Here is a 25,984-nt window from a genome sequence, read left to right as displayed (position 1 = left end):
AAAAATCATGCCCACTTGGGTTGCACCACTGTATCCGGCAGATGCTTTTTAATTTTAGGTATTAATGGCTATTACTAGTATCAGTTAACTAAATGCTGTTAGAAATATATTCAAAGGCTTATGTATGTAACATTACTTAATTTGAGGAAAGTAGTAACTTACAAGTGGGGCAACCTAAAATTTTGATCGGCAACCTAATTTTTGCCGTGGTTCAAAAAAGTATTTTGTACACTGTATATATATATATGCGCAATAACAGTTATACATATTTTGTAAATATAGAATACAACACGGGGTATTCCGTATCGCCCGAGGTATCGCAGGTCCCGGCCCGACTGCGGGAGGGCCGGGACCGAGGAAATGTGCCTTTCAATGCAAGATGACCCAAAAGTTGGTGCCACTAAACGCTAAAATGCAACAACATCTATTCCAACGTCCGGATTCTGTATTCGAATTTTCGAAAGGGGCACAAGCGGGTAGGGCGAAATGCATTTGAATCGTTTTATGGAAGCCATGGAAGCGTTCGATAACGGGTTCCGGGCCGTACCGTAAAGTACGGCCCGGTCCGGAACCTGTTATCGAACGTTATCGCGGCCCGGGTATGATATAATCCCTCCTATTTTCCTTCCAGACTTCCACTAGTGCCATGCCCAGTGGCTCGGTAGTCTCCACAGTCCCCAGCAGGAGGAAGAAAGGCCTCCCTCCTCCCAGAGTTGTGGCTAAGATCATGCAGGACAAGACTGTCATGTATGTGAAATGTACCGAGAGCAGTTCTGTCACCAGCAACACCACAACTGTAACACAGGTCCAACCATCTCCTACTGTCCAGCCTGCTACTGTCAGCACTAGTCAAGTAAGGGTTTTTTAAGCTACTCAGTACTCTGTTTGTTTGTTTGTTTGTTTGTTTGTTTGATTAAGTCTAGGAAAAAAAACGTGTTTCCTGTTTCAGTCCTGAAAAAATTAGGGTTGGTATGTACTAGTAGGGATCTTCTTTGTTCCTTTGTCTTTTTTAAAGACTTTGGCGATTTCTGATGATACAGTTAATACAGTACACAATACAGTTTAGCAAAGTAAAACTTGCATGAGGACACTTACAGTTTTCATGTCAGTTATCGAAGACTGACTGCAACATTTCATAACTCATGAGTTAAATCATGGTGCTAGAAGAGAAAGTTGGAAGCCAAATATTGAATCGCATTGAAACATCTGATTATGTTATCAACTTATAAGTAGATTGTTTAACTTCATAGGTTTAGTAAATTTGTAGCACTGTAAGGCCATACCAATGTAACCTGTTGTTTCTTGGATTGCCAAAAAGGAAAAGATTTTAGTTTCTGAATCAACTGCAAAATGCGCAATTAAAGGCATATTTGGCCCCAAAGTTTGAATAAAGTCCTTTTCTTCCTAGTTGTGTACGTTTTTCAATGTAAGAATGCAACTTTGATTCATTAAAAGTTTAAAACTATTTTTTTAAAATTATAAACCAGCCTGGTATGTTGATTTCATGGCTCATATCGTAACATTTCCGGCCTTCATTGTGTGCCTTGGCCTGTTTCTTTTCTTTATTTTGCCCTGTAACTTTAAACAACAAACTAAATTGGTGTGGCCTAAGTATTGGTAAAAGTTATTCACTGATGAAAGATGAAGGATAATGTAATATAATACTACGATCATGTAAATCTATCCAGTAAATGGTCAACTTTTAATTACAATTATATGTATTAGAATTTGATGAAGATAGATTGTACATTACCAACCCTAAGGCCACACCAATTTAGTTTCTTGGTTAACGGATTTTTCTAGAAAAATATTGGAGCGGGCGGGCAAAAAAAAATAAAAGTAAAAACAGGCTTAGGCATCCTATTATGGCCCAAAATGGTACAATAGGAGCCATGAAGTCAATACACCAGGCTGGTTCAAAATTTAAACAATGAATTTTGAACTGTTAATGATACCCTTGCATTGAAAGATGGAATAACTTTACTGTAACAACTAGGAAGAAAAGGACTGTTTTCAACTTTTCAGGGAAAAATATGAGCATTTTGCAGTTGATTCTGAATTTTTTTTTTGCAAATCAGAAAAAAAATTAAGCGAATTCATTAAACAAGAAATTAAATTGGTGTGGCCTAACATGCTGTTGACTGTATTGTGTACATGTAGGTTCCCCTACTGCCCCGCCCTGTAACTGTAGCTGTACACCAGGCACTGCAGAGTCCCAGTCCCATGGCTATAGTCAACGCCTCTACATCAGCTACCAGTAAGTCTACTGTGTTTTCTCTTTACATCCTACAACCACTAACATGTACTCACTCACTCACTCACTCACTCACTCACTCACTCACTCACTCACTCACTCACTCACTCACTCACTCACTCACAATCACTCATTCAGTAATTAATAATTAAAAGTACAATGTATTCAGTAACTCACACTCACTCGGTAACTCACTCATGAACTCAGTCACTCATTTAGTAACTCAAGTCAAACACTCACACTCAGTAACTCACTAACTCAATCGCTAACTCATTCAGTAACTCACACACTCACTTGGTAACTCACTAACTCAGTCACTCACTAACTCATTCAGTATCTCACACACTCACACTCAGCAACTCAGTCATTAACTCAATCACTCATTAACTCAGTCACTAACTCATTCAATAACTCACACACTCACACTTAGGCCATGTTGATTTGATTATATGGATAACATCCGCGCGCGCGCATTAATTTTCGGCCGTTTCCAAAAAAAAAAGAAAAGTTTTCAACCATACTGTAAATCGTACAAAACAGTTGTAAAATGAGCAAAAATATACGGTAAGTTACAAGAAAATAAGTAAAAACTATACCAATGTCGTAGAATGCCAAAATCAAACCAAAAAAGACGAAATTGTAAGGAAATGAACTTGAAGATTAGATTATTCGCCAAACCATATTCTGTCCCATTTGTTCAGCCCTCATGACCAGGTAGATTTCATAATGAAAACAACTTTTTTTTTTGCAAAACTTTTTTTTTATTCGCATGCGCGCATCAGTTTTGGGGCTCCCAGAGGATGTCATCCATATAATCAAATCAACATGGCCTTACTCAGTAACTCACTAACTCATTCAGTAACTCACACACTCGGTAACTTACTCAGTTACTCATGAACACACTCGTGCACACTCTCACACTCACTCGGTAACTCACTAGGTCACTTACACTCACTCAGAAACTCACCACCTCACTCACTCACTCACTCACTCACTCACTCACTCAGACTGTTAGCAAAATACATCAAAATTCTGCCATTATGATTCACGTTATTCTGACAATGTATTTTGACTGCTAAGAATTTGTTTTTCTAAATTCCAATATTGCAGAAGTGTCGTCCCTGACGTACACCTGTCCACTGTGTAACACCAAGTTCTTCTCCCTGGCCTCGCTCACCGCTCATCGACAGAAATGCAAGAAGAACAGCCCGACTGTCACCGCAGCGTAAGTCTGACTTCTGTACCAGTGCTCGAAATCCTTTTTTCTGCTCAATGTAAAGCACTTTATTATATTACGAAAAAAGACGAAATTGTAAAGAAATGAACTTGAAGACTAGATTATTCGCCAAACCATATTCTGTGCCATTTGCTCAACCCTCATGACCACGTAGAATTTCGCAGTATCAAAATTTCGCAGTGTGAGAAAAATTGACATGTTCACAGAACTATATGTTAATGGTGGCTTAGTGCTGTGTACCTGCTCATTGGATGGGTTCCGGACTTGTAAAAATGTTTAGGTTTTGGGTCCAAAAAACCTTTAAGTCAAGAACTGATTTCTGGATCCGGACTGACTACAAAAAAAAACCTTCCATAGATTGCAAACTTTGTGCTACAAAAGGAAAAAAAGGCATTACCATCTGGTATCGTCAAGTGTTGGCCTCCCTCTTATGTGGGCACAGTTTTGCCCAGACAACATTGCAAGGTTGTCAACATGCAATTTTGTATATGGAACTGAACCTAAACCTCTGGACTTGAATCCTGACCTGAACCTAAATGTAGGTTAAGGTACACAGCATTATGGTGGCTGCAGGTGCAGACTGAAGAAAGAAAGTCGGTGAATTACATGTATTTGTTCGTGTAATGATAAATTCAGGGTGGAGAAGTACTGCAAATAGAAAGTGGTTTACAGTACCTGCACTTAGTCTAGTGCATACAACATTGAAAATTGCCTGCACCAGACAAGTTTTACCTGCACCACTCAGAAAGTAGGAAGTATTTGGAATTACAAAAATCTGTCAGGAAACCATTGCCATTATTTCTTTAATTTACACATTGTACTTCACATGGGCGGTAACATATAATGCAGCAAAGAACTAGAAAGGCCAATATTTGCTTTGGAGCAAATACAGCGATGGGTTCACCACATTTTACGACATGGCAGGGAAAGAATGAGAAACACAAGGGAAAACAATGATTTACATTGATATAACTATAATATGAAGTAACATACAACTAAAACAACAGTTGGATAGCTATTCCCTACTTTATTGGTTAGGATTTTTAATTGCATAATGCAAACTGTTGATTTTCAAAATAAAAAAAAAACGTTCATGCCCCGCATTCCAATGCTGGAGCAGAAAAGCTTGAAATACCTACCAAAACACTTGAATAAAGACATATACTGTCAGTATGGAAATGCTCTGTGCAGGTGTTATTAACAATCACATAAACTATGAAGCCATACATTGAATAAGCTATACATATAATATGATTATCATAACCTTTATTTTTAAAATCATGCCAGTGAGCTAATTGCATGTACAGAGTGAAAGAAAGTAAAGTAAAGCAGTAGAATTTCTGTACTAGCTATGATAGTACTTCATATGATTCGTCCTCATCGTCATCATTCAATGTGGTCTATCTCTTGCTACTAGTGACTGGTAATACCTCTGTAGATTCTTCACACTGGCAGAGTACCGTACTCCTTCTCTCTTGTCAGCTCAATACTTTTGTGACAACATCAAAGTGATTTTAGTTTGTATGTTGGAAAAATACAAAAGACTAACATTCCAAGTTATTGACATTCTTGAGTAAGATACTAAGAACAATCAGTTTTTGAATGTTAAAAGCAAAACAACGAAAATAAAAAATAGTTGAAATTGTTAAAATGCAGAATTGTTAAAATCGTTAAAACTGATAAAATTGTTAAAAATTATAAAATTGTTAAAAATGTTAAATTGCTAAAAAATATTTATGTCCGATGCACTGGGGTTCGAACTTGCAATGCCTGGGATTGCCGCCTTGCGCGTTTCCAACCGAGCTAACTCGGTGCGATACACATCACTCACTGCATTGTATGTCATAAAAAGTAAACAGCATGGCGGTATCGATCGCCTCAAGCCACCAAGACTTTCAACTATTAACTACGGGGTTTCCTTCTTTATCAGGTTTGCTTTTGAACCACCTTGATGTTACTTAACTATCAACCCGGCTAGCAGAAGCCGCCGGCTCCTTTGATATTACAGCCGCTCCCTGTCCAATCTTGTTTACAGGCCGGGCGCAGGTCATTGACCTCAACTTGCGTGTTCCAACAGAGAAGAGCATAATGTCTGGCTCCCGCAGAACGTACCGCACTCTCCCGCTGGACGTACCGCACTCTCCCGCAGAACGTATCGCACTCTCCCGGAGGACGTCCCGCACTCTCCCGAGGGAAGTCCCGCACAGCGTCCTGCACTCTCCCGCAGAACGTCCCTCGAAAATTGATGCGTATTTCGTGGCCTGTGCTGTACCTACCAAAACACTTGAGTTCATACTGTCAAAATGGAATGGCTTTGAACAGGTGTTAATTGAGTTAATCCTAATCAAATCCAACAGCCAATCAGCAAGAAGAAAAGATTAGGCTGCGTCAGGTTCATGCTTGCATGCCCATATATGGGCATGCCGCCGAATTTCTTTCTTATTACGTCACGCGCGTACGCCCCCGCACAGTACTTTCCTATGGGGACCGCTAAAAAAGCAAATAAAACGATTGTAAAAGCTTGTATCACAAAAATTTAAAAAACGCCTAGGGGTATTTGCCCACTGTACCTCCATACCAAATTTCAGGACCTTAGGCCCTAAAATGAAGAAGCTGAATCCATTTAAAGAAATGGCAGGAGGAGAAGAAGAAGGAGGAGGAGAATCATGAGAAAAAGCAATATGGTTTCACCACTTTGTGGTGAACCCATAATAACCCGTACATGTATACATGGACTGGTGCTGGTTAGGTACAGGTACATGTGCACATAGACATCAGATTCACAGAAATACTAACCCTTTTTTAGCTGATAATGTTAATATTTCTGTTTTATATCAATGTACTTAGGCTGGTATTTGTTACGTATATCACAATAGCTGTCCACTGTTAATCAATTTTGTATATCCTGTTATGTCCTACCTGGGCCGCGATTACGTTCGATACGGGTGTTCCGGCCCGTGTGATAACTAGCGGTACGGCCCGGGGGTTCTTTACGCGTACTACCCGGGGCTTCCAAATGTTCCGTGGAACGATTCGAACGCGTTTCGGCCTAACTGCTTGCACCGATTTGGAAATTCGAATACAAAATCCGGACGTTGGAATTAATGTTGTCACATTTTTTGGGTTTAGGGACACCAAATTTTTGCTCATTTCGCATTGAAAGACGCGTTTTCTTGGGTGGGTATGACATAAATAAAATACAACACGGTGTATTCCGCACCACCCTCGGTCCCAGCCTTCCCGCGGATCGGATCTCCCTCCGGCCTTCGGCCGTCGGGCGATCCGACGCGCGGTCGGGCTGGTACCTCGGGCGATACGGAATACCCCGTGTTGTATTCTATATATATCACCCAACAGCATTACTAATAGTAATAACTGTTACAATTACTGTTAAATTAAATGCGATACTTGAAATTGTCAACAGCTTTTGTGAGATTTCTAAAAAGGGAAGATACACCTTCATCCACTCAGCAAACTCTGGTACAACTACATGGAGGTTTGTGTTCTACGGACTCTAGGTTAAAGATTGGTGACTGTGGTTAAGTGGGCTAAATTTACCTTACTAAATCTTGGTCTCTATGGTGACAGAGAATCTTGAGGTCCTATTTGACTGATTGTCATTAAGATACGGAATCCTATTATTTAATAAGGTCTTAAATTTAATTTTTCAAAGCAATTTCAGGATAGCAAGATTGGATTTTTAAAGTCAATTTTCTTGTTACAGTAGTACATTTACTGAATTTGAATGAATTGCATGTATTAACCCTATCTTTTACAATCTTTAAGATTAAAAAAACTTGAATGTTGTGACAGAAAATGGTTGCTTGTTTTGTATCACAGGCTGGTTCTTGCTAGTTATGGGTGGTACCCAAAAATAGATGGTCAACTCAGCTTGTTTCTTGGGAGATTTCAAAATTTCAAAAAGTATGAAAGTTGAAGAAAATGTGCAAAGAAATGACAGTTAAATGTCAATATCAGACAACTTTCCTAATCCAGAATATCTTTGTTTTGTTTTGCCCTGAAATTGCATTGGATGGCGTTAAAACTTTCTCTTGGCTTAGAGTTAAATGGCTCCAGATTTCAGTGGATCACAGTTGTCTGAAAGTGTTGGTGGTTATATTTACTTTCAGACAGTAATCTTCATCCGTAAATAATTTCATCAGGTTTTTAAACGAATGAATAGCAAAATTCTTTGATCACAACCATTTATTTTTCACAAGCCGACGTTTCAATGACCGTCTGTCATCTTCACAAGGGCAATTCTGACCGGTTTACTGTGCACTGACGCTAGATGTTACTAGTTGTTAACAGTAAAAACTACCATAAGTGAACCAAGTAACAGTGCACTATGAACCATGTAACACCTTTAGTGCACTTAATAATGCACCAAGTAACATCTAGCGTCAGTGCACAGTAAACCAGTCAGAATTGCCCTGATGAAGATGACAGACGGTCATTGAAACGTCAGCTAGTGAAAAATAAATGGTTGTGATCAAAGAACTTTGCTATTCAGTAATCTCCATGTTTTTCCCCTCCAGGCCCAGCCAACCTGTGTCTCTGAGTGCCATCTCTCCACAGTCCACGTCCAAACCAACATCAACACCCTCCCCTCCCAACAGAACACCTCCCCAGTACAAGTCCATCCAGATCCAGATGTCCATAGAAGAATACTACTATGGCAAGAAGGAGGGTGTGCTTCCTTCAGACAGTACAGAAGATAAAGGTAAGAAATTGTACACCTGTCCTGTTGAGTACAGACTTAACGTTGGAAATACAAAGCTCCAGATTCTGAAATGGTACATGTATTCTACTGTTACAGTAGTCACTTTACATTCACAGTACTTTAAATTTAATTCAAATTTGTGGTTTTCCCGGTCACTTTTACTGTGAATCTATCATTACAGCTAATCTTTTTTGTGCTCCTGCCCCCACCACGAACATTTACATGTAGTTTCCTGAACATGTCAAATTTTGTAAGGCCATGAACTTTTGTACAGCAAATAAAGTGATTTACAGGATGCTATCGACCCTAACCAAAACTCATTCTTACTAGATGTGAGGAAAGTTTTGTTGATTGCCTTTTTGAAGGACATGTGGTCCTGTCAGAGATGGAAATCAGGAACCTTTAGATTCTAATTCAGCTATCCTACCCACATGATGGAAGCTGTTTTTCCATGAGCAATCCAGGGCTCGAAATTCATTCTTAGGAATAGGTGCACTGGTGCAACCAACCAAAAAAATTTGGTGCACAAAAATTTTTTGGGTGCACCATATAAAAAAAAATAAATCTCATGTACTCTCATGTCCCTAATAAACATACCCCCCGGAATAAACATACCCCCCGGACAAATCTTCAAAGTCTAATAAACATACCCTCCGGAATAAACGTACCCCCCGGAAAATGACCAAATTGACAGGTGAACTGTGTGTCCATGATACTAAAATGTGCTCTTTATTTCAATACCAATATATGGGCAAATCTTTCACTGTTACATTTAATTAGTGAGTATATATCACTTTAATTAATGAGAATATATATATTGTACTTGTTTTGGGGAAATACAAAATCCGTAGGAGAAGCTATTGCATTTTACACTTCTGAAATGCACTTTGTAGCCTTCTCCTGCAACTTGAGTTGAAAATCTGACTAACTTAAGAGATAGAAAATCAAGCCCAATTAAGTACAAATATAGGGGTTTAATGAGTATATGTACAACAAAATCCATTTCAACATAATAATTATTTGGTACATTGTCTAGTCTGGTCAAAGTCTGGATTCTGAAGAAGAAAAACTTCTGAAGAAAAAAACTTTTGAAGAAAAAAAATATTATTCAGCATAAATTTTGATTGGTTTCCATCTCATTGTTTTTTTTTAAATCGATAATGTGATTGTATCAATTTTAAACGCCCTAAAATTAGCTAAATCGGCGCTTTTACGGTGATTGCGCAATACGGGTGCCCTATGACCTTTGACTTTTTACGGGTCATGCTGCTCAGGCGCTAGGCGCCCTCCCCACGTCGGCCGTCCGTCTTGTGGGCAAATTTCTACTTTTTTAGGGGTTTCGGGACCTAAAAACTAACACCAGAGGGAAAATAAACCACATACGTTTTTTTCATGGTAAATATCGCTAAAATGGACCAGGCATTTTTCTGCCGCGTTGCCGATTTTGACAAGGACTTGCGGCCGCCATGTGCTAAATACGTCGATTAGTTACTCGCCTTCCCCTTCGGTTTTGTGGGCAAATTTGTGCTTTTTCAGACGTTTTGGGACTTAAAAATGGACAGCAGGCGAAAAATAAATAATATACATTATATTCATGGGAAATGCCGCTATCATGGACCAAATATTTATCTGTGACGTGTTGCCGAATTTTGCGGCCGCCGGCCACTTGCTGATGGTGCGGTACGTATGGACAATGTTTTTCCCAAAAATTAATAAACGTACCGTCCCTAATAAGAATGTACCGGGTGGACGTTCGGGCCGAAAAAAATAAACGTACCGGTACGTTTAATCGGGACATCAGAGTAGATCGTACTTCTTCTGTTCTGAGCTTCAATCTGAAATGGAAGCTAACTTCAAAATCTTAAACAAATATTTAAATTATTATTTTTCTCACACTTAGATACGGAGAATACATGTAAATGCCTGTATCCATTTAATATGTACGAAAATACCTACAAAAATATCTGGGTGCACCCACAGAAAGAAATGGGTGCACAGCTCCAAATTTGGGTGTACTAAGGTGCTCATGCACCTAGTATTTCGAGCCCTGGCAATTTGTTATACAGTCAGTGACATATTTCCCCTCCCCCCACCCCAGGTTCGTGTGTGTTTAAATGCTACACCTGCAGTAAAGTACTGAAGTCCAACATCAAGTACATGAACCACATCCGTCATCACATCGAGCACGAACGCCAGCAGAACCCAGATATCAGCGATGTTACCGTGAGTTCTATATTAATTTTACATAAAAATTCAACATCAGTTGATGCCGTCATTTTCTAATAAGGCCTAGGAAAACATTGCATGTTCATTGTGGTGTTGTGTTCCTACCGACCCTAGAAAAAACTGCCAACCCTATACTATAGACTATAGACATCAACCTTTTCTACATTGATCTGACACCTGAGTGATGAAACATTGGCCAATCACTTTTCCATCATTGACATCATGATTGGAAATATTATTAAATGTCCTCATGCAAGTTTTGAGTTGGATCAATAGAAATTGCTCAAGTCTATAAAAAAGAAAACACCTACCAACCCCAATTTTTTTCATTGAGTGACACAGGAAACATAACCTTTTTTTCCCTGGGTCGAAGTTTTAGAAGGTTAACACAATATAAGAATGGTCAAGATTCCATTCCAAACCTTTTTTAAAAACTTTGTGTCCTTTTAATTTTCTGTTATTTTTGTGCCTCATGTTGTGTGTTAGCATAAACTCAACCAAACAAGTTGAGTCATCTACATAAAGTTAACTTGAAGTGTGGTTTTTTTTACCTAGAGCTGCCAACGGTGTTTCAAGAGGTTTGAGACCCCATTTCAACTGCAGTGCCACCTAGAGACTATGCACAATACTGCAAACCCTGACAGTAAGTCATTATTTGTTTGGTAAAAATTTTAAAAACATACTGTACAGTTACGTTTATCTGAAAGGTTGTACTTGCATATTACATAAATATGTTGCATCAAATTGCATGAATAAATTTTAAAAGTAAATTTTTTTAGTGTTTTTAGTGTTACATGTAAATGATGTATGCATACTTAGTCTAGCAAATTGATGTATTTTTCTGCCAAAAACTTCATCATATTGGCTGTCCAATTATCAATTATGTATAAAATACATGTTTTACTGTCTCTCTTGCACATGTATCTAGTATTCAACATTTAGCCCTTTTAAACATTATTTTATTTGATGATTCCAAAATATAATGATTCCAAATAAAAGTTAATTAAAACTGTGGCAAGACTACATAGTGAACATAACCCCAATTTGCAGTATTCAACCAAATACACTGCTATACATGCACTCAAATATCAAAGTTTTTTTTACAACATAATCAAGATCCAGCGTAATTTACCGTTTATTATTATGCCATGTACGTACTTGTTTTGTTTTGTTCCAGCATTCTGCAAGATCTGTGAGATCTCGTTTAAGTCAGAGAAGGCCCTGCAGAGTCACATGTTACAGGAGCACCAGCCATGTGAGATGCCGTACTCCTGTAAACTGTGTGGGTTCAGATCTTCTATCCTGTCTGACGTGGAGTCACACTTCCGCAGTACCCACGACGGGACCAAGAACCTGCTCTGTACATTCTGTCTGAAGGTGAATCACTGTGGGAGTCACTTTTTACTTAATTTTTTAAACCGAATTTAACATCATTTTCCCCAACCTGGGGGTTAGACATGCTTGCACTAAGTACAAGTCTTTTTTGAAACAAGATTTTTACGGCTGGATGCTCTTCCTTACACCAACAAAACCCTCTAAGGGTCCAGGATCCCTCTAACTGAGGGGGGGAAATGCGTGTTAAGTTCCTTTCCCAAGGGCACAACGTCTGGGTGCATGTCCGGACATGTCTGGGTCCAACCCTGGGGATTGAACCTGGGTCTCCTTGCTTGACAGTCGGACGCTCTATCCACTACACCACACAGACCACACTTATTGATAAAAATAAAAGGCCTTCATTGTACATTTACGCTCTTACAGCTAAGTACATGACTGGACCTAAGAACCTGCTCTGTACATTCTGCTTGAAGATGAGTCACTGTGGGAGTCACTTTTTACTTAAAGCCACACACACCAATTTAATTTGATGCTTCTTGGATTCGCCCTGTCCATATTTTTCTGATCTGGAAAAAGAAAAAAAAAGATTTCAGGTTCTGAATCAACTGCAAAATGCTTACTGAAAGACATATATTGGCCCAATGGTTAAAGAAAGTCCTTTTCTTTCCAATTTTTTTTCAATGTAACAATACAACTTTGTTTCATTAAAAGTTCAAATCTAATGTTTTTATTTTTTTATTTATTTTTATTTAATTCGATTGCGACGATACAATACACTGGCCACCCAGGCAGCATAGCTGATTTCGGGCGCCAGACAATACAAAGATTAAACATACACAATAACATACTAATACAGTGAACTAACAAGTAAAGATTAAGCTAAAATCAATCAGTTATCAATATAAAATACAACCAAGCATAATAAAGTACTCAATCAAGATAATAATAGCAATTAATGTTTTGGAGGTCAGAGGTCAAGGGCAATTGGATATAATACAGTATGTGAGGAAATATATACATGTATGACGTAAGATTGTAAAAGGTTAACTTATGTGATACCACGGGAAGGGCCATCTAAACGTTTTGTGGTGGAAGTTAATGTTTCAAATGCCTCAAATAGTTGTTTGTTTGTGTGCATGTTACAGCCTGGTAGCCCCTGTAGTAGAACAGATTCGGTTAGACGGTGTGATGTGAGTTGCTCTACTGTGGAGGTTAAAATGTGACGCTGGCAGCTGTAAAGAGGACAGCGTAGCAAATAATGGGAAACAGTCTCAGAAGAGGTACCACAGGAGCACATTTTGTCTTTGATATTCATCAAGTGCAAGGTGGCATTTAGTGGGCTCCAGTCCAGTCTTAGTCTTGCAGTTAGGATGTTGTAGTACCGAGTACCTAGACGTCTGTACGGCTGGTTATGTCTCGGAGTGAACAGGTAATCCTTGCACTTTCTCTTGAAGTCGTTTAGGCTGCTGGCTTCCTTCAGTGCCTGTGGAGGGTGGTTCCAAAGGGCAGAAGCATGTGGAATAAAACTGGACCGGTACACCTTCGTTCTACAGCGGGGAACATGAAGATGTGTAGTGTTGCGTAGCTGTAGACGAGTCCGTTCGCCTCTAGTGGAGGGGATGAGTGACTGCAGGTGCACTGGGACTAGACCATGCGTCATCTTGTACATTAACACCATGGAGTGGTAGTGTCTCCTAGTAGACAGGCTGTCCCATTCGAGCTCTCGTAGGAGGCTCGTACTGGGGGTCCCCTTCATGGCTCCTCTAATGTTTTAATTATAAACCAGCCTGGTATGTTGACTTTGTGGCTCATATTGTAACATTTCCGGCTATCATGGGGTGCCTTGGCCTGTTTTTTTTTTATTTCACCCCGTCTCTTCATATTTTTCCTGAAAAAATCCGAGCAGCAAGAAATTAAATTGGTGTGGCCTAAAGAAGAAATGACACCCCAAAAAAAGTATGTAAAATACATACAATATCGGAAGTGTACATACTGTTATTACAATATAGTCACTTGAAGTTGGTGTCAATCATGATGACTGAGGAATTAAGCTTGTGCTGCCTTTTAAAACTAAATTTTTTGGAGACACTCTAGCATGCTTCCCACTGGGAGACCTTGTTTGTTTTTGTTTGTTTGTTTATTTCGATCCCCATTACTTTAGTGCTTAAAAGCACTATTCTTCCTGGGGTCAATAAAATGAAACATAAGTAACAAAACTTGTACATAATGATGATTACAAAATAATAAAGTAAGTTCAAAATCAATAGGAGAGGTCAGAGGTCGACCTAAAAAAAAGCACAAAATAATCTGAACATAATCCAGAGTTGTACGTAACAACAAAGGTGCCAACAAAATTAACAAAGGTATAAATAACTTAAAGAACTGAATAGAACATAATGTCTTACTGATCATAATTCCAATCCAAGGAAAAGATGAATATAACAAATTGATCAGCCATTTAATTTTAAATAACTGAAAGGTAGCAGCAGAGACAAAATAACTTATACAAAATCAAATAAAACATTCTATACAATAAGAGATCAGGCGTAGCTTATGCTTGTTATAACCTGGTTCCAAAGTATTTTGTACACTAGTATTTTTGTTCCACAGATAATAGTCCAGTGCCGTGCGTTTGACGTCCACTGCCTGAAACACTTCCGGAAGAGTGACAAGAAGAAGTGTAAGTCTTGTCGGCTCCAGTTTCACTCCACATCGGAGCTGCAGCAGCACAGGAAACACGACCACGTGTCGTTCGCCGGTTCACACATCGTCAAATATCACCGAGAGAACGCTAAACTCAACTTCAAGTTTCTGAAGAAGGGCAACAAAACACAGGTATTGGGGAAAATACAATGTTTTGCAGACTTTAAATAATACTAGACTAGCTAAGTGCTCTATTTTTATTAACTAGTATGTTTCATTACACTGTGTGCATGCATGTTTGCAAGTAACCGGCCAGAGAAGTAGATTTTTACGAAGTGTGGATTTACTCAAATTTTACTCAAATTTGATGTGTTTCATATAAAAAGTTGGCATGGCCTAAATCTAGTTAGACTGGACTCTCAGACCAGTTCTGAATGTGTGACAGGGGCTTTACTGGAGGGGGTTGAGATGGGAAGGTAAATTTGACTGAAATTTAAATCAAATTTAAATCCATTTCAGATAAAAAAGTAGGCATGGCCTTAGTCTAGTAAGAATAGTCTCAGACAGGTTCTACAATTGTGTGCCAGGCTTTACTGGAGGGGGTTGGGACAGGAAGGTCAAATTTGACTAAAATTTAACTCAAATTTGATTCCATTTCTACAGAAAAGTAGGCATGGCCAGTCTAGTAAGAATAGTCTCAGGTTCTACATGTGTGACAGGCTTTACTGGAGGGGGTTGGGACAGGAAGGTCAAATTTCACTAAAATTTAACTCAAATTTAACTCCATTTCTACATTTCCTCAGACAGGGGCTTAACTCAATTTGTCTTTCTTTCTACATTGTATGTTGAATATATTCTATGTTTAACTTAGTACATGTACATGTATGTTCATCCCTCTGTATGCAACTGATGTAGTGTAGCACCTCTGTAGAATTTTAGTGTCTGTACGACTCACGTGAAACTACATGTACTACGCTTAGCCCTCACGGGCATGAATGTGCAAATAAACATCATAATGATTCTTATTGTCATTGTCATTCCTTCAGGACCCGTCCGTTGTTGCGAGCAGTAGTGGCGGTGTGACGGAGTACGGAGTGGCCGGTATGCCCCGAGGAATCAAACGTAGCCTGAACCTGACCTGCCGACCTGTACAGGACAACCGCACACACACCTGTCTGGAGTGTGGGGCCACCATACAGGACCTAGGCTCACATTACATGAAGGTTAGTATATGTTTTTAATCATAGAGTACATTAACTTCAGGGCTCCAAATTCAGTTTTGGGATTATAGGTGCACTGGTGCACCCAACCTAAAAAATTAGGTGCACAAAAATTTTTTGGGTGCACCATATGAAACAAAACCTAATTGCAGGTCTTATTGCTCCTCTTCTGAGCTTGAATCTAAAATGAGAGCTAACTTTAAAATCTGAAACAATACTACAACAAAGATGTTACTATTTTTCTGATACTTAGAGACCAAGAATATCCGGTATAGTAGTCTTCTAATGTTGAAAATTCCTACAAAAATATTTGTGTGCACCAGCGCACCCACAGAAAAAAGTTAGGTGCACAACTCTAATTTTGGCTGCACTAAGGTGCACATGCACTCAGTATTTCCAGCCCTGAACTTCCTCTTAGGAGGAAGTTCTACACTAGGCCTTACTGTTTCCCAGCCTCAACACTTGCTTGTGTTTAAACGGCAGTTGTTGAATCACTTTCACAACAGATTCAGTGAGATTCACAATGTTGACACTCCTTGCAATGAACTTCATTCTTTAACTGCTTTACATGTGTTGCCACAAGGCCATGTTAATCTGCTCTGATATTGTATATTGAATTATATTCATCATATCTTCTTTGCATTATATTTTGTATGTTTTTATGTAAATATTGTGAATATGTTTATCTGTATGTCTGTGGGGGAGACAAGGTGAAGAAGTAATCATCACTTGACTTTGTCTCCCCCTCCATCTTGTTACGGTGAAGTCTAATAAAGAAATACAGTAAAGAAACCCTGGCTTTACATCCCATCTAAGAGGATGCTCCTAATCAGAACTTTATGTCACTAACTGTTCCCACATTTTCCCTGTCTGCAGTACGTGAGCTGTTCCAAGTGTCGGTACAGCACTTGCTGTTCCCGAGCGTATGCTGATCACATGATCTGTCGACACCAGGCCCCGGGCGGTAGACAGCGCGTAGTGTCGGCAAACATGTTCCAGGTACAGTCATGTCACATCCTGTCTCAGTTGTATTATATCAGAGCTCAAAATACTGGGTACATGATGCATCTTAGTGTAGCCTGGGTTCCAAACCCATAGCATTAGTGATGCATACCAGTTCACTGGACTTCAATCCGGACTTGTAAGAATGTTTAGGTTCAAGTCCAAAAAAACCTAAAAGTCAAGAACCGAGTCCGGACTTATTACCATAAAAGACCATGTCACATCCCCCTTTTCTTTCCAAACCACCTAAAACCTTCCGTAGATTGCAAAATCTTTGCTGCAAAATGAAGAAAACATTGCCATGGGGCATCGTCAAGTACCGGCCTCCATGTTATGTGGCCAAAGTTTCACCCAGATAACATTGCAAGGTTGCCAACATGCAATTTTGTATATGCCATGGGTTTAGGTCCGGACTTACTAGTCCGGACCTAAACCCATGGCATATACATTCCACCCATGGCACATACATATATTCCGGACTTACTAGTCCGGAACTGAACCTAAACCTCTGGACTTTAATCCAGACCTGAACCTAAAATTGGGTTTAGGTATGCATCACTACATAGCATGCACACTGGACACAAAGTATCTCAGTGAGCATGGGTCTGGTAGGGTCAGATAGACCTGCCAGTCCAACGCTCAGTATCTGAGCGTAAGGCCCCATTGGTGGCATAGCAGGAAGCAATTTTACACCTCTGCTATGATTGGTTAAAAACTCCCAGCTTATCTTTGAATCTTCACCAGCAGATGAGATAAAACTGTAAATAAGGTGTATTTTGTCCTTGTGTGTTAGAGGACTGTTACCTAAAGAGACAGGAAATCCTGGGTTGTACACTGCTTCTACTGTTAAACTAAGTTCTGCAGTTATTTTGGAAAATAAACTCCAAATACATCTAGAAAATTGGCTAATGATTAACTGTTGAGCCCAAGATTGTCTCCTGCTGACCAATGGTGGTGCCATGTAACAGGCTACCTGTGGTGTGAGGGGTCATCAATCACAACTTCTCCTCCCCATGGCTGAGAGCCTTTCCTAACTCTCACGGCCAGACCCAGGCTCACTGAGATATTTTGTGTACAGTGTGCTATGGGTTTGGAACCCAGGCTAATCTCAGTGCACCCAAATTTAGAGCTGTGCACCCAATATTTTTCTGTAGGTTCTATGTAAAGATGTTAAATGTATAGTAGTATACAGCATATTCTTAACATTAAAGTGTTAAGTGTAAATTATAAAGTCATGATTATTATTACTTTTCTTTAGAAATGAAACATAATTAGTTTTTGCTGACATTGTACTTATTTTATCTTATATGGTGCACCAAAAAAGTGTTTTGTGCACCTATTCCCATAAATGAATTTTGAGCCCTGTGTTGTACATGTAGTCACCTCCAGATGTATTTGCTAGTGCATTGTCGTGTGTCTGAGTGTGTGTCTGTGTCTGTCATATGCATCTGCGTCTGTGTGTCTCTATTTTTGTGGCTGTTTGTGTGTTTGTGTATGTGTGTGTGTGTGTCTGCCTGTTTGGCTCTCCGTGTGTGTGTCTGTCTGTCTGTGTGTGTCTGTGTATGTGTGTGTTTGATGACAAAATATTTGCCCAATCTGGTCATGGAGCTACCAACATGTCTTTTAACTCCATGATCTGGTCAAAAATATTGGTGTAAAAATGTAGAAAGAGATGCCAAAATAAGCTAAACATAAATCTAGTCAACCAAAATCGCCCCTCAAAATGCAGAAAATAGTGTTTCAAATGGTCAAGATTGAAAAATCTATCTGAGGGTACATGTCCCTGAATCCCCTAGGATTGTTGACCTTTGGTGCATGATGTTACTCAGGGCTCGAAATTCAGTTTTGGCAACCTAAAATTTGAGTGCAAAAAATCTCACTGGTGCACCATGCATACTGTGGTATATGTAAAAAAAAATAAAATGAAATACATAGAATGGAAGCAAAACCTAATTATGTTTCATTTCTTAAGAAAAGTAGTACAAGAATGATTTTACTATTTTTCTGACACTTAGATGTTAAGAATATACTGTATGCAGTACTACTAATGCATTTAACATCTCGACATAAATAAACCTATGAAAACATTTGGGTGCACCAGTACACCCACAGAAAAAAAAATTGGGTGCACAGCTCCAAATTTGGGTGCTCTAAGGTGCACATGCACCCTGTATTTCGAGCTCTGTTACTTGAAACAAAATTGAGGTGACAGAAAAAAATTGAGGTTTGCTACAACATGGCTCTGAAATCTAACTCTTACAGAGGAAGGAGTTTTATGGTATAATCACCCGTTGTTTTTCCCACAGGTGAATATGTACACCTGCGAGACAGGTGTGAACATATCCTGCGGCTGCGGTTATACCACATCAGGTGGCAGGGAGATGGCGGAGCACCTGCAGGCCTGCTACCACAAGTCCTGCTTCTTACAGTCCAACCCACTCAAAATCAATGTGCACAGGTAAAAAGCGCCTCCTAGCATGAAGTCAATGATCTGCAATCATTTGGTGAAAGTTCATCTCAGTGTGTTCATCATGAAGCCCACTCTCAGTCAATTCAAGGCTCACCGCAGAAACCACCTTTTGTCATGATTCTTCTTTTAAACTTGCGCTCATATTTAACTTTTATCTAAAGCCTTCCATCCATCGCAATTACATGTAGTATCTCCACTCTTTGCACATATTGCTGCTAGTTGGGAATGTCTTGATTTTCTTATATTATGTATTATAGTACTGTACTTTGTAACCAGTTGATATGTTATCTTTATTTCAGGTCTTGTATTTATAGTAGATTTCTTATTTCATGTTTGTCTCCACGTTTGTATATGTGGGCTATCTAATACCAGTTAACACTGCCTTGAAAACCTGTGTCTTGACCTGTTGCCATTGCCAATAAAGAAAGAAAGGAAGAAAGAAGCAAATTGAAACTGCAAAATTGGACAAAGTTTAAGCAAGTTTACATTGTACTGTCTAAAATAAGAAACTAGTAGACTGACTCAAATTTTTACTTTTTTTAGTCTTTGTCAAGGACAAATTTCTAGACCTTCAAGTTGTTGCATGTCTTCCCACAGCCTCACAGGACACTTCCGCAACAGGCAAAACACTGATGAGTTACAGTCTGCTAAGAGACCACGGACAGACATTTCAGGGTATGTATACGCAATAACGCTTATATCGAAGATCAATGTTAAACCCAGGATTACCTTACGCAGCGTGCAAAATACCTAGGTACCCAGTTGCCCCGGGCAACCAAATTTTACTTTGGGCAACCTATTTTTGAACCTAGGTAGCCCAGTGTGCTACCTGAATTCTGAAGAATCCTCCCCCCCCCCCTAAAATCATGCCCACTTGGCTTGCATCACTGTATCCGGCAGATGCTTTTTAATTTTAGGTATTAATGGCTATTACTAGTATCAGTTAACAAAGGCTGTTAGAAATATTGTCAGAGGCTTATGTATGTAACATTACTACTAAAATTTGAGGAAAGTAGTAACTTATAGGTGGGGCAACCTAGAATTCTGATGGGCAACCTAATTTTTGCCGTAGGTTGCCCACTGGGCAACCTGGTTTAAAAAAGTATTTTGTACACTATTACATGTATAAAAGCTAAGACAATATTAATAAAACATTTTCACCATAACCTCCTACACTGTAACCAACAAATAGTTGTAGTGAAACTCCATGAACAAACAAAGCAAAATTTTTTTAAAAGTCAATAAAATGAAGTATTAGTCGTCTGGTCTGCTCACATTTTAGAGCTAACTGTAGTTTTGACTGTAACATGAACTGCAAAACAGTCATACAATGTATCTGATTTATAACTCTATATTTCCTCTCTTAGCATTATACCTCCACATGTAGCAGGACCTCCATTTAATGTCTTGTCCGACTAATGTCCCTGACCAAACTAGGCACTTATTTCTAACTGTCAAGTGAGTGAAGTGAGGAAAGTCATGTAAAGTGCCTTTCCCTATAGCAGTAGAGGGATAAATCTCTTTGAGTTATCTAGTGGACAATTGAGTACTCACCAGTTCTCTTTGGATTAGGTATCGTTCTCCCAAATGCTATCTCAGATCTCGTCCAGTCTCTTACAAGTCTCTTTTTACCTCCATGAAAAATGGAGGTATTGTTTTTAGCGGCGTCTGTGTGTGTGTGTGTCTGTGTGTGTTTCCGCAACTTTGTAGTCAGCATAACTTCATTACGCCTTTATGGATTGTGATGATATTTGGTATGCTGATAAGTCTTAGGAAGACAAAGGTCGAGGTCAAATATGGGCCTCCTGGTGGATGACCTTGGTACTGCAGCAGAACTTCCGGTTTTTGTATCTTTGGTCCTGAACATGCTATGGTCTTGAATTTTTGGTGACAGATGGCTTTTCCTGTCAGGAATAAGCGGTGTGGGTTTGGTCCCCCTAGCAGCTTGTTCAGGAACTGCAGGGGACCTTCGGGCGAAATCTTTGAAAGCCAATAAGTCCAGATAGAAACAGCGTATTTTCATCATTTTTGGTGTGTAGGTATCTGACAGAGAGATGTACATAATTAACTGCAAATTATGCAAATGAGGACTTTAATTGCATAATTAATGAGGAAATGCTATAATTACAGTGTTTTACATTATAGAACTTTCATACATGTAATGTATGTAACCTATGGCAGATGGAACATCAACAGATACTAATTATTTAAATGATGACCTAATTTGCATAATTAATGCAAAAAATCTATGATTTCTCAATGGTGAATGATGGGAATGTCATACTTGGGACATCTTTAAGTTAATCAAAAGTTAACATCACGATGCATATATTATGTTAATGCAGAGGTCATTTGCGTAATTAAAGAACAAATTTACATTTACATATCAAGCCCATATTTCATGGAGGTTTGAGATCTCGGAGCTCTTGTTTACGACTGTTTTGTTACGTAAATTTCCCATTGTTTGAAAAGTCTCTTTCAAAATTACCTGTGAAAACATGGCTGCCATGTTGTTGTTTTTATGTCATTGTAAAGGTTTAGATGCTAATCCCCATTTAATTGTCTATTGTTCAAAACAATTGCCTGTATCTGAGGGGGGTCCAACCTTAGGTGTCAAGAAGGAATCTACAGCAGTTCTCTTTGGAGTCTTTTCTAATGGGGACAGAGCTCTCCCAGCTCTCTTTTGGTCTTTGTGATGAGATCTCTTTTGTCCGCTAGAGTACTCAAAGAGATTTATCCCTCTACTAGCTAGGGCACAACATACATGTACATGTACAAAGTAGGGGAATGTCAGTGGATTCAAACCCTATACCATTCTGTAAGAAACAGGAGGATCCAGTAAAAACCCTTCGGGGCCGGGGTTCAAACCCACGACCTCGGGGTTCAAACCCACGACCTCCCGGGCACCAGAGCTTCATAACCAGACACTCTAACCTCTCCGCTAAAAGGTCTAGACCTGTTTGCCAAATCTGTTGGTAGCGCCCATAAACCCTCCACTGTTACACTGCTCCCCCTTTTCTTTTCAAGATTCGTCCTCGAATCTTCCGAATTCGATATCCCTGGAGCGGCACTCTTTGCCAGAACTCCCAGGGCCGGTGTGGGAACCACTGTAAGAAACAGGAGGAGACAGTAAAAACCCCACTGGTCCCGGGACGGGGTTCGAACCCACAACCTCCCGGGCACCAGAACTTCATAACCAGACACTCTAACCGCTCGGCCGAAAAGGTCTAGACCCATCGGCCGGGTCAGTTGGTAGCACCTATAAACCCCCCACTGTTACAATTCCACCACATGACATGACATGCGACTTGTGTTGTTGCTGTAGAGATGGTGTGGAGTTTGTGGACCTGACAGAAGAAGAGGAGGAAGATGACATGGCTCCTGGGTTCTTTGTGTGCCCTCACTGTGACCTGCACTTTAACCTACGCATGCCGCTGACACAACACATCAAGTTCTGTGGGCCTCAGCAGAGTCAAGCGGAGGAGGACACCTACACTGTGTAAGGCTCTCAGTTTTTTATGTTTAGGCCACACCAATGTAATTTTATGGATGACATCCACGCGCGCATTGATTTTCATTTTTGGCTTTAGGCCAAAACATATTGTTTTTGCTCAGTTTCTTCCTCTTCTTCATCTTCTACTCCAAGCAGTGACCTCTGACCTGACCAATGACATGATATGTTGACGTTTGTCACCATGGTGACTGGTATTGGGTTACATAATGTTGCAATTTCATGGTCTGTTCTGCTCCTGTCACCATATACATGTACTAGTAGTATATGTGAATGTGTTTGAGTAAGAATTAACAGAGCAGACCATGTCCCAAGGTAAACATTATGCACTTGCTTTGCAAATGTTACTTCTCTAGTTTCTGTTTGGGTTTAATACATGTCATCTAGTTCTGCGCCAAAAGTGTTTTGTTTTAAGTAATGTTCATCGATTCTTAATTTGTACCAACTATTGCCAAGTTTATGTTGATGAAAGTTAGACATCCAGGTAAACAATACTCATATAAACAAATCAGTAAAAACAAATTGGAGAACCATCTTGGCAATTGGGGCGGATTTTGTGTTTAAAGTATATTTTGTCATACAATATTTATATTTATATATTATATAATTTACTAATTAAAATCATATTTATCTATTATGATCTCATACTACTTTCATATGTGCAATTGAGTTACTTTGGTTGATTCGACTTATGATTTGACTTTCGTTATTATACAATTATATTGTATTACTAAATCATAATACCTATTTATTGTGATTTCATACTACTTCCATATGTAAATTTGAGTTACTTTGGTTTGATTTGACTTATGTTGTCAAGTTGGATGGTTCCACTTCTTTTTTTCTTTTCATTTGTTGAATAAAAAAAAAACAATACTCATATATTAAATTCAAACTCTACTACTGGATTAATTACGGAGATAATTTCCAGACGTTTTGAGTGACATCCACCACTTTTCTTCAGCGTCACAAATGAACTAATAATAACAGAACTTGTTGACACAATCAGTGCTCGAAATTCATTTTTGGGAATAGGTGCACTGATGCACCCAACCTAAAAAATTAGGTGCACAAAACATTTTGGGGGTGCACCATATAAAACAAAACCTAATTATAGGTCTTAGTGCTCCTCTTCTGAGCTTGAATCTGAAATGGGAGCTAACTTCAAAATCTTACATGTAAACAAGTACTACAACAAAGGTTTTGTTATTTTTCTGATACTTAGATGCCCCATGTAAGAATATCCTGCATACTATTATAATTTGATATGTGAAAAAATACCTACAAAAATGTTTGGGTGCACCAGTGCACCCACAGAAAAAAATTGGGTGCACAGCTCCAAATTTGGGTGCACTAAGGTGCACATGCACCCAGTATTTTGAGCCCTGCAAAATATATAACTGGAAAAATCGGTTGAACCTGACAAGATTTATATAGTCACATATTCATTCCCAGAGAGCAGTCTGACCAGATTTTGACCGCACATGCAAATGTACCTTTCTAGAAGAATTGAATCGAATTTGATTCAATGCATACATGTGTGAGTGGAGGGTATGTTTTATAATGATAATGTCTTCATTTGTTTTCAGCTCAATAAAACAGGAACCAGAAGATCCTATAGTTGTGGTTGATGATGATGATGATGACATAGCTGTTGACGATGAAGACAACTTAAAGTTCACCGCTCTCCAAGACCCCTCCACAGCTGACAACGAAGACCAACAAAGTGATAACGAGGAAAGAGATGAACAGAAAGAATGGGAGGCCAGCATTGGACTTGATGCAGCAGACATCAGCAGCAACACTGTCTCAGAGCGCCCCCATGCAGAAGTAATCAGTACTGCAGAAGACACGTCTGAAGGACACAATGATGGGATAGTTGTCAAAGTTGAGAAAGAGGAGGTTGACAGTGTGATGGAACTGCAGACTCCAGAAGAGCTCCACATAGCAGGAGACAGCGGTACTGCAACAGATGATGCATCTAAAGCCTGCAGCACAGAAATAACTATCAAAGTAGAGAAAGACGAGAACAACGCTGAACAGAATATCAGTGAAGAGACTGTGAACAAGGAGATTGTTTCAAATGAGCCCACTGTTGGCCTTAAGCAAGATGTTGCAAAGGAGTCGGTTAGAGAAATCCGTGAAGAAACTCAGCCAGCTAGAGACACCAGTTCTGCAGAAGAGGAGGAAACACTGCAAGATACAGACGGAACTGTTAACTCAGATGTAACAGAGCAGGAAGACAATCAACCAACCAATAAGGATTGTACTGAAGTTGAAACAAACACTGTATCACTCTCAGATGATTCGCTGGTCTCAGGCAACAGTCCACAACATATAGAGACTTTTGCCACCAAGGCAATACAAGACACCCCAGGGGAATGTCACGTAGAAGAGCTAGGCTTTACTGACAGTACTGTTGCAGAACCCAGCACAGAAGGGAATCCAGTACCAGAGGTCACAAACAATGCTGATGTTACAGATAAAACAGAAACTAGCCTAGAACAGCAGATTTGAACCTGATGCTTTCTTAGGCACATAGACTGAAATGTTTACTCATAACAGTGCATTTTTCGGGGGGCAACCTGAAGTTCAAGGTTGATGTGGAGAATTCAGAAGCCAGTAAGGCCACACCAATTTAATTTGTTGCTTCTCAGATTGTTTTTCCAGAAAAATATTAAGCGACAGGTCGAAAAAGAAAAAAAAAAAAAAAACAGGCAATGGCACCCATAATAGCCTGAAATGTTACAATATGAGCCATGAAGTGAACATACCAGGCTGGTTTATAATTAAAACAATATATTTTGAACTTGAAATGAAACAAAGTTGTATTGTTACATTGAAAAAACTTTAACAACTAGGAAGAAGAGGACTTTCTTCAACCGTTCGAGCCAGAATGTCGTTTATTGTGCATTTTGCAGTTGATTTAGAACCTAGTTTTTTTGTGTTTTTTTTGCAAATCGGAAAAAAATGGACAGGGCAATCCGAGAAACAACAAATTAAATTTGCGTGGCCTAAGGAAGAAGAAAACTGTCAAGAAGGATGGACAGTGACACAGTGAAAACCAAGATGGCATGGGTCTTAACTCATCATCAAGGATGCCACTATTTGCAAACAGTATACCACTTAAACAGTTATTGGTATGGAGGAATGAAGACTATTATTTTCTGAAACATTTGGAACAGTGCATTGGAAAGCGAAAAAAATGGTAACAGACACAGAGCCTTGTAAAGCTGTTACTGGTACATTGTAGTTATGTCACTTGGCAAATATTACTTCAAGCTGATGATAATATGTGTGGTGAGACACTGCTACAATGTATACCAGGCAAGCCCATATATGTCATGTTGTAGTAATTGAACC

At 39.3% G+C, this 25,984-nt stretch overlaps 1 protein-coding gene across 1 annotated transcript in view; it reads left to right on the top strand.

Annotated features, from left to right (window-relative positions):
- Positions 1–25,306, top strand: part of LOC109464754 (zinc finger protein 280D-like) — a 34,624-nt gene extending 9,318 nt beyond the window's left edge. Inside the window, exons 8-24 of the mRNA XM_019761828.1 lie at positions 632–853; positions 2,161–2,257; positions 3,365–3,479; positions 6,916–6,987; positions 8,030–8,214; positions 10,313–10,431; positions 10,996–11,083; positions 11,618–11,817; positions 14,386–14,629; positions 14,825–14,894; positions 15,082–15,103; positions 15,465–15,641; positions 16,515–16,637; positions 18,947–19,098; positions 19,708–19,785; positions 22,436–22,609; positions 24,211–25,306. Coding sequence (XP_019617387.1) covers positions 632–853; positions 2,161–2,257; positions 3,365–3,479; positions 6,916–6,987; positions 8,030–8,214; positions 10,313–10,431; positions 10,996–11,083; positions 11,618–11,817; positions 14,386–14,629; positions 14,825–14,894; positions 15,082–15,103; positions 15,465–15,641; positions 16,515–16,637; positions 18,947–19,098; positions 19,708–19,785; positions 22,436–22,609; positions 24,211–25,138 — 3,066 coding nt within the window. The 3' untranslated portion in view covers positions 25,139–25,306. The remainder of the gene's footprint in view (positions 1–631; positions 854–2,160; positions 2,258–3,364; positions 3,480–6,915; positions 6,988–8,029; positions 8,215–10,312; positions 10,432–10,995; positions 11,084–11,617; positions 11,818–14,385; positions 14,630–14,824; positions 14,895–15,081; positions 15,104–15,464; positions 15,642–16,514; positions 16,638–18,946; positions 19,099–19,707; positions 19,786–22,435; positions 22,610–24,210) is intronic.
- The last annotated feature ends 678 nt before the right edge of the window (positions 25,307–25,984 follow it).

Source organism: Branchiostoma belcheri, unplaced genomic scaffold, assembly GCF_001625305.1.
Source record: "Branchiostoma belcheri isolate BF01 breed outbred unplaced genomic scaffold, Haploidv18h27 scaffold140, whole genome shotgun sequence".
Classification (NCBI taxonomy): domain Eukaryota; kingdom Metazoa; phylum Chordata; class Leptocardii; order Amphioxiformes; family Branchiostomatidae; genus Branchiostoma; species Branchiostoma belcheri.
The sequence above is the reverse complement of the archived record's forward strand: the minus strand, read 5'-3'. Positions and strand labels throughout refer to the sequence as shown.